At 39.6% G+C, this 15,469-nt stretch overlaps 1 protein-coding gene across 2 annotated transcripts in view; it reads left to right on the top strand.

The window, feature by feature from the left end:
- Positions 1-15,469, top strand: part of DNAH8 (dynein axonemal heavy chain 8) — a 328,991-nt gene that overhangs the window by 146,417 nt on the left and 167,105 nt on the right. For both annotated transcript variants that reach the window (XM_055571493.1, XM_055571494.1), the window contains exons 43-50: positions 3,424-3,510; positions 3,599-3,706; positions 4,705-4,839; positions 6,665-6,826; positions 10,267-10,513; positions 10,639-10,880; positions 10,984-11,124; positions 12,656-12,893. In XM_055571493.1, the coding sequence (XP_055427468.1) occupies positions 3,424-3,510; positions 3,599-3,706; positions 4,705-4,839; positions 6,665-6,826; positions 10,267-10,513; positions 10,639-10,880; positions 10,984-11,124; positions 12,656-12,893 (1,360 nt within the window). The remainder of the gene's footprint in view (positions 1-3,423; positions 3,511-3,598; positions 3,707-4,704; positions 4,840-6,664; positions 6,827-10,266; positions 10,514-10,638; positions 10,881-10,983; positions 11,125-12,655; positions 12,894-15,469) is intronic.

Genomic DNA, 15,469 nt, shown 5'->3' with positions numbered 1-15,469 from the left:
GCAAAACACTCTCTGACATACATCACAGCAGGATCCTCTATGACCCACCTCCCAGAATATTGGAAATAAAAGCAAAAATAAACAAATGGGACCTAATTAACCTTAAAAGCTTCTGCACAACAAAGGAAACTATAAGCAAGGTGAAAAGACAGCCTTCAGAATGGGAGAAAATAATAGCAAATGAAGCAACTGACAAACAACTAATCTCAAAAATATACAAGCAACTCCTGCAGCTCAATTCCAGAAAAATAAACGACCCAATCAAAAAATGGGCCAAAGAACTAAATAGACATTTCTCCAAAGAAGACATACAGATGGCTAACAAACACATGAAAAGATGCTCAACATCACTCATTATCAGAGAAATGCAAATCAAAACCACAATGAGGTACCATTTCACACCAGTCAGAATGGCTGCTATCCAAAAGTCTACAAGCAATAAATGCTGGAGACGGTGTAGAGAAAAGAGAACCCTCTTACACTGTTGGTGGGAATGCAAACTAGTACAGCCACTATGGAGAACAGTGTGGAGATTGCTTAAAAAACTGGAAATAGAACTGCCTTATGACCCAGCAATCCCACTGCTGGGGAAACCAGAAGGGAAAGAGACACAGGTACTTGAATGTTCATCGCAGCACTGTTTATAATAGCCAGGACATGGAAGCAACCTAGATGTCCATCAGCAGATGAATGGATAAGAAAGCTGTGGTACCTGTACACAATGGAGTATTACTCAGCCATTAAAAAGAATACATTTGAATCAGTTCTAATGAGGTGGATGAAACTGGAGCCTATTATACAGAGTGAAGTAAGCCAGAAAGAAAAACACCAATACAGTTCAGTTCAGTCGCTCAGTTGTGTCCAACTCTTTGCAACCCCCTGAATCGCAGCACACCAGGTCTCCCTGTCCATCACTAACTCCCGGAGTTCACTCAGACTCAAGTCCATCGAGTCGGTGATGCCATCCAGCCATCTCATCCTCTGTTGTCCCCTTCTCCTCCTTCCCCCAATCCCTCCCAGCATCAGAGTCTTTTCCAATGAGTCAACTCTTCTCATGAGGTGGCCAAAGTACTGGAGTTTCAGCTTTAGCATCAGTCCTTCGAAAGAACACCCAGGGCTGATCTCCTTCAGAATGGACTGGTTGGATCTCCTTGCAGTCCAAGGGACTCCCAAGAGTCTTCTCCAACACCACAGTTCAAAAGCATCAATTCTTCGGCGATCAGCTTTCTTCACAGTCCAACTCTCACATCCATACATGACCACTGGAAAAACCATAGCCTTGACTAGGCAGACCTTTGTTGGCAAAGTAATGTCTCTGTTTTTGTATATGCTATCTAGGTTGGTCATAGCTTTTCTTCCAAGGAGTAAGCGTCTTTTAATTTCATGGCTGCAGTCACCATCTGCAGTGATTTTGGAGCCCCCCCAAAATAAAGTTTGACACTGTTTCCACTGTTGCCCCATCTATTTCCCATGACGTGATGAGACCAGATGCCATGATCTTTGTTTTCTGAATGTTGAGCTTTAAGCCAACTTTTTCACTCTCCTCTTTCACTTTCATCAAGAGGCTTTTTAGTTCCTCTTCACTTTCTGCCATAAGGGTGGTGTCATCTGCATACTAATGCATATATATGGAATTTAGAAAGATGGTAATGATAACCCTGTACGCGAGACAGCAAAAGAGACATAGATGTATAGAACAGTCTTTTGGACTCTGGGAGAGGGAGAGGGTGAGATGATTTGGGAGAATGGCATTGAAACATGTATAATATCATATAAGAAACGAATTGCCAGACCAGGTTCATTGCAGGATACAGGATGCTTGGGGCTGGTGCACTGGGATGACCCAGAGGGATGGTACGGGGAGGGAGGTGGGAGGGGGGTTCAGGATGGGGAACATGTGTACACCCGTGGCAGATTCATGTTGATGTATGGCAAAACCAATACAATATTGAAAAGTAATTAGCCTCCAATTAAAATAAATAAATTTAAATTAAAAAAAAAAGAAGCTTGCCCTTGGATTAAGAATAATTTTGGAAATATCAATTAGATATTGCATTAGGCTGTGAATACCTGAGATATGAGGAATAGTAACTTAAGTATGTATTCTTTTGAGATTCTTTGAGGTTTCTACACCATCATGGTTTCCATTTTCAAGGTCACCTTATAGCCCAAGGTGCTACAGAAGCATCTCTGTTGCAGCCAATTGACTGAATCAACTCCCTTCAATCAGACATCAAGTGTATTTCATACACTGTCCCTTTCATACACTGTGTCCCTTTGTGACTCACAGGGTAGAATTTAATCTCACCAGCTGCAGGGCAGGCTGGGAAATGTAGTTTTAAATCTGCATGGTGATGCACCCAGCTTGGAGCTGAAGTTCTGTGACTAAGAATGAAAAATAGGAGTATTGAAAGGCAGCCAGCCATCTTTGCGTCCCCAGCACCTGGAAAGTTATCTGGTCTATTGACCATGCCCAGTAAATGCTCAGGGACTGAAGGTTTCCTCACGCACTTTCCTCTTTGCCTTACTTGTCTTCGAACATCCTCACCTTATCGCTTGGGATTTTTGGGTCTGGTCTATTCTCAGTCTTTTGCTACTTATTAGCTTCCTTCTCATGTCTCACCTTTTGTCCTTTTTAATGTTTTTCTCATCATTCCTGTCTTTGTTTCCCTTCATCACTGTGTGTGTTTTTTTTAATAGTAAAAAGAAACTATTTGTCAGCTATTTGTGGCTATTTGTCAGCCACAGAACTCTATAATTCTGACTGTAAAGAATAATTTGTGTTGTTGTACAGCAGAAACCAACACAATATTGTAAAGCAGTTATCTTCCAATTCAAAAACAAAGACACACACACACACAAAGCAAATAGGAAACATTAATAAAAAAGACAAACCTAGCAACAATAGTTATATACTCCATGCAAATGTCCTTCAAAAGGTAAGGCAAGATAAAAACATTTTCTGGCAAAAAAAAGAATAATTGAAGAGAGGAAATAAAAATTGCCTCAGTAAATTGATTAGTATGAAATCCTAAATTTTCTTTTTCTTTAAGTAACATATTTTAGATCATAATTATCCCAGTATTTATTCAGTTTTATTTCATTTTCTTTAACAAATAGATACGCAGAGGCTTATTTTTTGCTACATAAAGTGGTGTGTGTGTACGTACGGGTGTACATATGCACATGTGTATTACTTTATTAATATAGTGAGAATGAAAATGTGTGAGAGAAAGTAATGTGACATTAATAAATACAGATGGTCCAATACATATTTTTGTGAAAAGAGGGATATTTTATGAATCGAATGTTTTTCAATACCTTCTTAGAATCTGAATTAGGGATTTGAAATGTATTGATAATTTGTATTCAAGAAATGAAAATTATGTCAACAATTAAAAATTAAATAATTTTAACTTTTAGAACCCTGGGTATGCTGGGCGCCAGGAACTACCAGAGAACTTGAAAATTCAGTTCAGAACTGTTGCTATGATGGTTCCTGATAGACAGGTATGCATCAGGATTTAAAGCCATAATACGATTTATGTTCTTTACCTGTTCTTTACTAAAACTGAAAGGTCTCACTGTTAATTTGCAGATCATTATGCGAGTTAAACTTGCAAGCTGTGGTTTTCTTGAAAATGTTATCTTGGCTCAAAAGTTTTATGTACTTTACAAACTCTGTGAAGAGCAACTTACTAAGCAGGTAACTTTGTACATCTATTTTCCCCTTCGCTATGGAACTTGTTTTTTAACTTGCAATTTTGATAAGTACTAATTAGGGAGTTAAAAAAATTCCTTGACTCTTTCCTAAGATATGTTTATAATTAACTTGAACTTTTGATTATGTATTTTAAAAACTTTCCTAAGTTGAAATAATTATAGATTCCCAGGAAGTTGCAAAGACATGTACGAGATGTCCTGTGTACTCGTCATCCTGTTGACATAATTGTAGTACAATAACCAAACCAGAAGATTGACAATGGACAATAAACAGAGATTCCTAAGACTTCACATGCACTCGTGTGTGTGTGTGTGTATGAAGTGAAATGAAGTGAAGTCGCTCAGTTGTGTCCAACTCTTTGCGACCCCATGGACAGTAGCCTACCAGGCTCTGCCGTCCATGGAATTTTCCAGGCAAGAATACTGGAGTGGGCTGCCATTTCCTTCTCCAGGGGATCTTCCCAATCCAGGAATCGAACCCGGGTCGCCTATATTGCAGACAGACGCTTTTACCGTCTGAGTGTGTGTAGTTCTATCCAATTATGTCATAGAAAACAGAATTGTTTATCCCCACCAAGTACCCTCCCGCTACCCCTTATAGCCACGCTTACCTCTCTCCCAAACTCTGTATCCCCTCATAGGCCTAATCTTTTCTACGTCTCTGTAATTGTGTTATTTCAAGCATGTTACATAAGGTGAATCACATAGTATGTAACCAGTTGGTCATGCATTTTAAATGGTTGCCCCTCTGACTATCAGAGTGTATTGTTCTCAGAAAATCATGTGTGAGCACTGTCACCCAGCTTGATGTTTCCAGTGAAGTCATCTTTTTCAGTCAAAAGAAAGGCCGGAGAAGTGAGCTAACAGAGCTCTGCCGCTCAGTCACTCCAAAACTACAGTATATAAGTGCCATGTACACAGTGAGTCTGCACTTAGCATTTTTCAGCTGGATGATCCTCTTTATTTCTTTTCTCATCCTAGGTTCATTACGACTTTGGGTTGAGAAATATTCTATCTGTATTGAGGACACTTGGATCTCAAAAAAGAGCCAGACCAGAAGATAGTGAATTAAGCACGGTCATGAGAGGACTGAGAGATATGAACCTTTCTAAATTGGTATCTTTATTTTCTGGGTTAATTTCTCTTTCAAGATTTTGACCTAGCTGACAAGTGGGATTGGGCTCAAAAAGAGCTGTTAACATGGGTGTGTGTTGGGTTATGTATGTGAAGTTACCACTGACTGGGCTTCTGGAAGAAGGCACCCTCCTCCCGCCCCCAAGAAAAAAAACCCATGGCTTTGTATGAACCACAGGGGCCAGAAATGCATCCTTGCAAATGCCATAAAATAGGCTTCAACAGTGGGCTCCAGCCCCCAAATGTTAGTCCATTATTCATAATGTAACACAGATTCTAAACATGAAAATCTGGATTCATAGGGAACCACCAGAGCTTTTTGCTTTGTCTGTATGTGACTAGCTTTAACTATGTCTCTGCCAAAACATCAACACCATTTCTATTTTCTAAATGTGCGTTAAATGGTGGCTGCTGCTGCTAAGTCACTTCAGAGTACTGGAGTGGGTTGTCATTGCCTTCAATGCATGAAAGTGAAAAGTGAAAGTGAAGTCGCTCAGTCGTGTCTGACTCTTCGCGACCCCATGGACTGCAGCCCACCAGGCTCCTCTGTCCATGGGATTTTCCAGGCAAGAGTACTGGAGTGGGGTGCCATTGCCTTCTCCGGTTTGCTGTGGAGATTATGATAGTTATTTCACTGCTTGCACACTTTTCACAGATACAGCCATGTGGTCGTGAACTAGCTGATGGGCAGCTTCATGCGGCTTTTATTCGGGGCTTCTTGGAGCTGCGTATGGTGTCCGTGCCCTGGCAGTACACGGTTGAGGAAGGAGTGGACCTTAGGAACTCGCGTTCTAGTTACAAAACTAACAGCTAACATCTGCATACTTCACTTTATTACAGAATCTTTTCACGGGTACTGTCTTGTTTGAGTCTCACAGCCACCCTGGGGGCCATGGATCTCCTTATGAGGGAGCCACGTTTGTAGGACTCACCCACCATCATAGTCAGTTGAGAAACTGAAACCAAAATCCACAAGACTTTCTGATGTTAAACTACAGATATTTTCCTAATTAAAGTAGAATGTTAATACTCTGTTCTCTTGGGATTAGAGCTATTACTTACACGTTTTTAAGGTTAATGCATATACCTGTCGTATGATAAAGTAATGAGATCAAACCCTGGAGCAGTAGATTGGAGAAGACATTAAATGCCGACAGAGTTTTTTTAAAAACATTTTGTCTTGGGGTATGGCCGATTAACAATGTTGTGACAGTTTCAGGTGAACAGCAAAGGGACTCAGTCATACATGTATATAAATCCAGTTTCCACCAAACTTCCCTCCTGTCCAGGCTGCCACGTATTATTGAATAGAGTTCCCCGTGCTATAAAGCAGATCTTTTTATCCATTTTAGCTATCCATTTTAGCAGTGTCTACGTGTCCATCTCAGACTCTAAGTATCGCTTCCCCCCATCCTCTCCTTCACCCCTCTGGCAACCGTCCAGTTCATTCTCTAAGTCTATGAGTCTCTTTCTGTTTTGTAAGTTCATTCCTATCATTTCCTTTTAGATTCCGCATATAAGAGAGATGTTTCCCCTTCTATGTCTGACTTACTTCACTCAGTACAACAATCTCTAGGTCCATCCATGTTGCTGAAAATGGCATTATTTCATTCTTTTTAATGTAAATGCCAGGGAAATTTGGGTGCAATGCTGTAGGTAATGTGGACTCAGGGGTGGTGTTTGGGAGAAAGTGCTAGAGCATACAGGTGTGGCCAGGAGAATAATATGATTATTTGGGCATGAGATGATAAGTGCTATGAGCTTCATTTTTGACCTAAATGAGTAAATTTATTCTTTGCCACCTTAGATTGATGAAGATGAACCCCTGTTCCTCAGCTTAATCAATGACCTGTTTCCAGGATTACAACTAGATAGTAATAGTTACGTGGAACTGCAAGCTGCAGTCGCCAACCAGGTTCAGCTGGAAGGTTTGATTAACCATCCACCCTGGAATCTCAAACTCGTGCAGGTAAAATATTTTTCATCTATTATCAGTATGATGCTCAATGAGTGTTGTTAGAGGTTGTCATTTGGAGAGAAGAACTTGTGATATTAGTCTTGCTTGATGTTAAGGTTGAGACTAAATAAAGCACATCATTACAAGAAGAGTCCTCAGCGGGGGGTGTTAGTACTAAGGACTTTAGCATGGTTTTACCCTGCTTCACACTAACCAAGCACTTACTGAAGTTACTTACACCCATGAGGTTAGGTGGTAACCAGAATCTCGAGAATAGCTGGGAGGAGATAGCAGGTTATGAAAATGCAGGGAGGGACTTCCCTGATGGTCCAGTAGTTGGGATTCTGTGTTTCCACTGCAGGGGCCTTGGGTTCCATTCTTGGTTGGGGAACTGGAATCTCACGAGCTGTGCAGCATGACCAAAAAAAAACCACAAAAAACCCCACAGGGAAATGGAATGCCATAGCTGGGGGCCTTCGTGGGGCATGGAGCCCGAGGAATCTGTGGCTGCTACTCTGTTTCTGCTTTGTGTGTGGGCGTGTTCACACCTAAACTAAATCCTTTGCCTGTGTCTCTTGGTGTGTTTCTGTCAATTACATTTTATCCTTGTGACAACCTATCAGTGATTTTATCAGGAAGATCCCTGAAACTGTTGCAGAGTTGCTGAATTAAATCCCTATGAGCTTGACGCATTGGGAGTATTTTCCCGTGCCTTGGAAAATGAAAGCATTGAAATTGTGGAAAGTGTCAAAAACAGCATTTGAAAAGTAATGATTCTTAACTTACTCTTGTAAGCAGTGCAAGTGTATGAGACAGACTCAGATCTTACAAAGAAAATATATGGGGAGAAATCAAGGTATTTTTCATCATCTATGTAATGGAAATCATTCCATTAAAAAAAATCCTGGGAAAACCTCACTTTACATGTGATGTGCATACAGGGGAATTGAGAACTTCAGATGCACAAGCTGGATTTAGAAAAGGTAGAGGAACCAGAGGTCAAATTGCCAACATCTGCTAGATGATACAAAAAGCAAGGGAATTACAAAAAAAAAAAATCTACTTCTGTTTCATTGACCATACTAACACTTTTGACTGTATGAATCACAACAAACTGTGGAAAATTCTTAAAGAGATGGGAACACCAGACCACCTTATCTTCCTCCCAAAAAACCTGCATGCAAGACAAGAAGCAAGAGTTAGAATCGGATATGGAACAATGGCCTGGTTCAAAATTGGGAAAGGAGTACATCAAGGCTGTATATTGTCACCCTGCTTACTTAACTTCTATGCAGAGTACATCATGAAAAATGCCAGGCTGGATAAAGCACAAGATGGAATCAAGATTGCCAGGAGAAATATTAACAACCTCAGATATGCAGATGACACCTGTCTAATGGTAGAAAGTGAAGAGGAATTGAAGAGCCTCTTAATGAGGGTGCAGGTGGAGAGTGAAAAAACTGGCATAAAACTCAACATTCAGAAAACTAAGATCATCACATCTGGTCCCATCACTTCATGGCAAATAGATGGGGGAAAAGTGGAAACAGTGACAGATTTTATTTTCTTGGGCTCCAAAATCACTGTGGACAGTGACTTGAAAAGACGCTTGGTCCTTGGAAGAAAAGCAATGACAAACCTAGACAGCATATTAAAAAGCAGAGACATCACTTTACTGAAAAAGGTCTGTATAGTCAAAGCTATGGTTTTGCCAGTAGTCATACAGGATGTGAAAATCGGACCATAAAGAAGACTGAGCACTGAAGAATTGATGCTTTTGAACTATGGTACTAGAGAAGGCTCTTGAGAGTCTCTTGGATAGCAAGGAGATCAAACCAGTCAATCCTGAAGGAAATCAACCCTGAATATTCACTGAAAGGACTGATGGTGAAGCTCCAATACTTTGGCCACCTGATGGAAGAGCTGACTCATTTTAAAAGCCCCTGATGCTGAGAAAGATGGAGAGCAGGAGGAGAAGGGGGTGAGAGAGGATGATATGGTTGGATGGCATCACTGACTCAATGGACATGAGTTTGAGCAAACTCAGGGAGATAGTGAAAGACAGAGAAGCCTGGTGTGTTGCAGTTCATGAGGGCGCAGAGTCGGACATGACTTAGCCACTGAACAGCAATGCATACAGTATACTGAGCACTGAAATCTTCTCTCAGTTGGTGGGGGACTAGAATATTGTGTTGTTACTTAATGTCAAACACATTACCGTTGAATATAATATGGCCAGTACCTCTGTTGCTTTTAAACTATGGATTACAGAGCTAATACATTTCTATCTAAAACTTAGGAAAGTAACTCAAATTTTACTCTGATCAGCTATGAGACCTTTGACTTTTTGTTTTCATTAAGAAAACTGTAGAGAGGACTTTGTAACAGACACTGTCCATGTTCTTTGTATGTCTCCTTGAATCTCTCTTACCTCAACCTTGCACTCCTTCCCTGACTTCTAGAACTGTGATTCCAATCCCAAATACACCACTCTCTGCAGGAGGGTCAGTGCCATTTTTTCTGGAAGGTGCAAAGTGCAGACAGTGCATGGGAGTTTTTTCTCCCCTACCCCCAAACAACCCTTCCTTAGTTAAGGACATATGGGTGATGTGGGGAGTTCCCTGGTGGTCTAGTGGTTAATACTATGCATTCCCAATGCAGGGGGCCTGGGTTTGATCCCTGATTAGGAAACTTGATCCTGCATGCTGCAACTAAGAGCTGGCACAGCCAAATAAATAATTAAAAAAACCAACAGAACACTCGATAAAGACTTATGGGTGATGCAGTCAAAAAGTCAAGTTCTGCTTCCAGTTGAAACAGAGAGGTATAAAGGTGCCCCGAGGACCAGTCTTAAGTCTCCCCTCTACAGGATTTTTGTCTTCAGTCACACCATGCTTGACCTGTCCCCGTTCCTGTCCTTCCCTTACTCCATTAAAAGTTTCCCTGGTGGTCATTCACTTGTACAGGAAACTCAACGTCCAGCTGTGCCTCTGGGGAACCAGAAGCCTGATGTTTAACTTGGGTCTTGGCAGAGATGGTGTGTATCGCTGCTTTCCACCACTAGGGGACAGTATCACCACATGTGATACAGAGAAAGCCTGTTTGTGGAAAAACCACTTCTATGTTATCAGCAAACTGAAATGACAAGGAGTATGTCATATCAAGTAGTTTGAGACAGAAAAACTAGATCCTGAATTGATTACTCCCAAAATGTAATTAAAGTCCCACATTGTCATCACTTTCTCACTTTTAACATTTTAAAAGTTTGCTACTCACCTTCCATGAAACAAAGTTTTGGGGGGGTCATATTCCATTTTTAAGTACTGAACCAGTTACTATCTAAAGCTTTTAAGATCCTGTTTAAAGCTTTTAAAATTTCTTCACATGACTTCTATGAACGTGTGCAGGAGACTCCTAAGTTATATTTTTTGATTGATCATCTCATTGTGTAGTTGTATGAGACGTCTCTGGTCCGTCATGGTTTGATGACTCTTGGGCCCAGCGGGTCTGGGAAGACAATGGTCATAACAATCCTGATGAAGGCACTGACAGAGTGTGGAAGGCCTCACAGGGAGATGAGAATGAATCCCAAAGCTATTACCGCTCCTCAGATGTTTGGCCGACTGGACACAGCGACCAATGACTGGACAGACGGGATTTTTTCTACTCTGTGGAGAAAAACATTAAAAGCTAAAAAAGGTACACGCAAACTCTTTTCTGCTGATCATTATTTTTTCCTGCCAGTTTATCTGCAACTCAGTATTTAATTTTCCTTTTTGATCATCCACAGGTGAAAAGTGATTTTCTGTTCTTATTTTTGGCAGGTGAAAACATTTTCCTCGTTTTAGATGGCCCTGTGGATGCCATTTGGATTGAGAACTTAAATTCCGTGTTGGATGACAATAAAACCCTCACACTGGCCAACGGAGATCGCATCCCCATGGCCCCAAGCTGCAAGCTTTTGTTTGAAGTCCACAATATCGAGAACGCCTCTCCAGCCACGGTTTCTAGGATGGGCATGGTGTACATCAGCAGCTCTGCCCTCAGCTGGAGACCAATACTGCAGGTGGGGACTGGAGACCTACAGAAGCGCGTTTAGTGTCTTTACATGTCTCGCTTTCTCCATGTCTTGCTCTCTTATAAACAGAGATTCTGTTTCTTTGCTGTAGGCATGGTTGAAGAAGCGTACTACTCAGGAAAATAATGTATTCCTAACTCTGTATGATAAAATATTTGAGGATGCATATACATTTATGAAACTGAACCTCAATCCGAAAATGCAGCTCTTAGAGTGCAACTATATTGTGCAAGTAAGATATGTTTTTTGTACACTTATTACTTAAGATTTGAAATTCCTGCCACCTCCCACACACACACTCAGTTGCAGTTTAGAGGTATCTGAAATGGAAGGTTCACAGAGTCCATCAAAATCTTTCTGTGATGTGGCATTGAAGCGTCTGAGAATTTGGATTCCTATTAAAGATCTTTTTGATTCACTTACTGCCATCTCTTCATGAGTTTCACCTCCCAGGGTAGTATTGTCAGGGGAAGTGGAATGAACTATCTTTCCCACCATTCAAGCTCAGTCTAACCTTCCCAGAAAGAGTGTCCAAAAATGAGAGCAGACAAGATAAATAGAGCTGGTAGTTCTACAGAAAGCACAACAAGGAGCTGGTGGCAAACAGGAAAATTTGGGTGGAAGTCTCGGCTTTGCACATTTAGTGTGTGTATTAGATAGGGAAAGCCTCGAAGCGGCTCTCCAAGTAGTTTGTAACCTCATGTTTTTCCCCTCTACTCAGTTTTCCTTTCAAGTCTTTGGAAGAAACAGAACTAATCATGAATTTCTTTCTCTCTCTCTCTCTTTTTTCTGTTTCTTTTATATTTGTTTTTTAAAAGATTTATTTATTTAATTGGAGGATAATTACTTTGCAATTTGATGGTGGTTTTTGTCGTACAGCAATATGAATTGGCCGTAGGTGTACATGTGTCCCCTCCATCCTGAACCTCCCTCCCATCTCCCTCCCTACCCTATCCCTTAGATTTTTCAAAGGCTGTCCTGATTCTAGTCCATAGGTGATCGCTTATTATCCATTCTAGTGCTCTGATTCTCTGTCAGTACGGGGGACATCAGTCAGGGAGGCTGGGTGGCTTAGAAATAATTCACGAAGCTCACAAATCATTGAAATGATTTTATTTTGAAAGACAAAGGATGTCTTACTATAGATACTGTTTTTTTTTCTGATGCCATGTGGGAGTTGACACACCTTTCTTGACGGGGCAAATAGTCAATGTTCTAGGCTTTGCACAACTTTCCATCCCAACCCCTCAGCTCTACTGTTGCAATACAGAAACAGCCAGACACAATGGATGAGACTGTGTTTCAGAAACACTTCATTTGCTAAGCAAGTGGCTGGCCCCTGGGGCCACAGTGTGCTGAGCCTTGCAACATGTTAAAAATAAATAAAATCTTTGATCTATAAAATTTGGAATAACCAAACTTTAGAACTGGAAACTACCTAAGGAAACATCTAGTCTAGGCTTTTTGCTTCCCAGATTAGGAAACTGAGACTCAGAGATGTTAGTGGCATGAGTTGGGGGAAGAAACTACACCTCCACATTCCCAGTTTGGTGTCTTTTCTGTGCAGTCATGCAGTCTGCCTAAAGCAGAATGACTTTTCTTCTAAATGCCACTGGCTGTAGGACACTGATCAAGCCATAACTGGGGATATATTTGTTTTCTTCTCTCGTTCTCTCCTTCTTTTAAAGTTATTATTATATTTAAATGTTTATTTTAAAATCTAAATATAACACTTAATTTTATTGTATTTTAAATATTTTCAGTCTCTCAATCTTCTGGAAGGCTTAATCCCCTCCAAAGAAGAAGGTGGCATTTCGTGTGTCGAACATCTTCATAAATTATTTGTGTTTGCTCTAATGTGGAGTTTAGGAGCCCTTCTGGAATTAGAAAGCAGAGACAAGCTTGAAGCTTTTATGCGAAGTCATGAAAGCAAGCTAGATTTACCAGAAATACCTAAAGGCTTGACTCAAACCATGTATGAGTTCTATGTTACTGATTATGGTAAGCACAGTGACTTACGTCTGAAACAAAATAACATTTTTTTTAATGGAATAGAGATAAACTCCATAAAATCTTCTATGGGAAATGTTAAGCCAATTGTGAATAACATAATTGCTAATACTATTTTTAAAGTGCATCTATGGAAACAAGACTAGGATTTTGCATATGAGCTGGGAATGGTTATAGAGGCTCTTGACTTCACCTTTTGCAGTTATCTAAGTGAAGTCTAACATAAATAAGTTTCTTTTTCTATTGCTTGAAGAGGAAGGGTAGAAGTATAGAGAACACAGACTCTTCATGATGCAAAGTGTGGTAATGCAGTATTAGAACTTCTTTGTTGGAAACATCAGAATAAGCAGAGAATTAAGCAAGCAGATAGGGACCCTACTTATGTGTAGCAGACTTGGCAAAGTCCCATGCCGCAGCCCCCTAACCCACCATAGGTGTCAGGGCCCAGCTTCAGTTCAGTTCAGTCGCTCAGTCGTGTCCGACTCTTCGCGACTCCATGAATCACAGCACGCCAGGCCTCTCTGTCCATCACCAACTCCCGGAGTTCACTCAGACTCACGTCCATCGAGTCAGTGATGCCATCCAGCCATCTCAGAAGCTAATTATGAAATGAATCCTTAAATCTAGATGTTAATTCTCTTACAATCTAGAGCCAATCCAAAGATGGTTCTTTGGAAAGAGCGGTAAAATTGGTCAATCTCTTACGAAAGAGACTGGGGGGAAAAAGAGAAGATGTAGATTACCATGAGCCAGCTTGAGAGAGGAAACATTACTACAGACCCTAAACATGTTAAAATAAGAAGTGATTATTAGAAACTATGTTAATGAAAGTACATTTGACAGTATAGATGCTGGGCATTTATTCTAGGGGTGGAAGATTGGATTAACATTTAAAAACCAGTCAGTGTAATTCACCATATTGATATACAAAAAACCAAGCAATTTATATGTCATCTAAATAGATGCAGAAAGTACATTTGACAAAATTTTAACATTCTTCTATGGTAGAAGGATGATAGCAATTTTTCTATGATAAAACTATGACGAAACTCGCAGGATACTAGAATTAGAAACTTCATCATTATGATAAAGAATATCTTCAAAAAAGCTAAATATACTGAATGGTGTGCTGCAGTCCATGGAGTCACACAGAATCAGACATGACTTAGTAACTGTACAAATACTTAATGGTGAAAGACTGACTACTTCCCAGGTTCAGAAACAAGAATATCCTTTCTCACCACTTCTGTTCAGCATTGTACCGGATGTTTTAGCCAGTGCAAAAAGTCAGTAAATAAATTAATACAAACACACACACAAATAAAATACCTACAAATTGGAAGAAACCAAGTAAATTTCTCTTTACTTGCAGATATTATAACCTCCCTCCAAAATGTTGTTAGAACTAGTATAATGAGTTTAGCAAGGTAACGGAATGAAAGAACAGTATATAATAATAATTTGTATTTCTGTATGCTCACAACAAATTGGAAACTGAAATTTTAATATAGAATTCAAAATGGCATCCAAAAATGAAATATATAAGGATAAATTTAATGAAATATGTATAAAAATTTGTATACTGAAAACTATAAAACTGCTGAGAGAAATTAAAGAAGCCCTGAATAAATGGAAAGATAAATCTGGTTTACAAATCAGAAAATACAGTATTCTTAAGATGTTACTTTCCCTGAACTGATCTATATACTTAGTGCAATCACAATGAAAAATCTCAATAGGTTTTTTTTTTGGTTGAAATTTATAAATGAATTATAAACTTTTATGGGAATGCAAAGAATAACCAAATCAATTTTTAAAAAACAAAGATGTAACACTATGTCATGATTTCACTAAAGTTAACATCTCTTTAAAAGTCACTATGAAAATAAAATGACCCATTTTGGCCACAGAATGGAAACAAATTTTTAAGAGACATATATCTGATAAAAGAATTTTATCCAGAATACATAAAGAACTCTTGCAATTCAATAATAACAAGTAGACAGCCAATCTAAATTTTTTAAATGGGCAATAACTTTAAATAGATGCTGTACCAAAGATTTATGAATGGTGAAAAAGAGAATATGAAGAGATATTCAACATGATTGCTCATCAGGGAAATGCAAATTAAAATTGCAATGGAGTATCACTTCACAGTCACTAGAATGACTAAATTCTAATTAATTTAATGCCTAAAATGGGAATATCAATAACCTCAGATAGGCAGATGACACCACCCTTATGGCAGAAAGTGAAGAAGAACCAAAGAGCCTCTTGATGAAAGTGAAAGAGGAGAGTGAAAAAGTTGGCTTAAAGCTCAACATTCAGAAAATTAAGATCATGGCATCTGGTACCATCACTTTATGGCAAATAGATGGGGAAACAGTGGAAACAGTGGCTGACTTTTTCTGGGCTCCAAAATCACTGCAGATGGTGACTGCAGCCATGAAATTAAAAGACGCTTACTCCTTGAAAGGAAAGTTATGACCAACCTAGACAGTATATTGAAAAGCAGAGACATTACTTTGCCAACAAAGATCCGTCTAGTCAAGGCTGTGGTTTTTCCA

The sequence above is a fragment of the Bubalus kerabau genome, chromosome 3 (assembly GCF_029407905.1).
Source record: "Bubalus kerabau isolate K-KA32 ecotype Philippines breed swamp buffalo chromosome 3, PCC_UOA_SB_1v2, whole genome shotgun sequence".
Lineage (NCBI taxonomy): Eukaryota > Metazoa > Chordata > Mammalia > Artiodactyla > Bovidae > Bubalus > Bubalus kerabau.
This window is presented reverse-complemented; position numbering and strand designations above follow the sequence as displayed.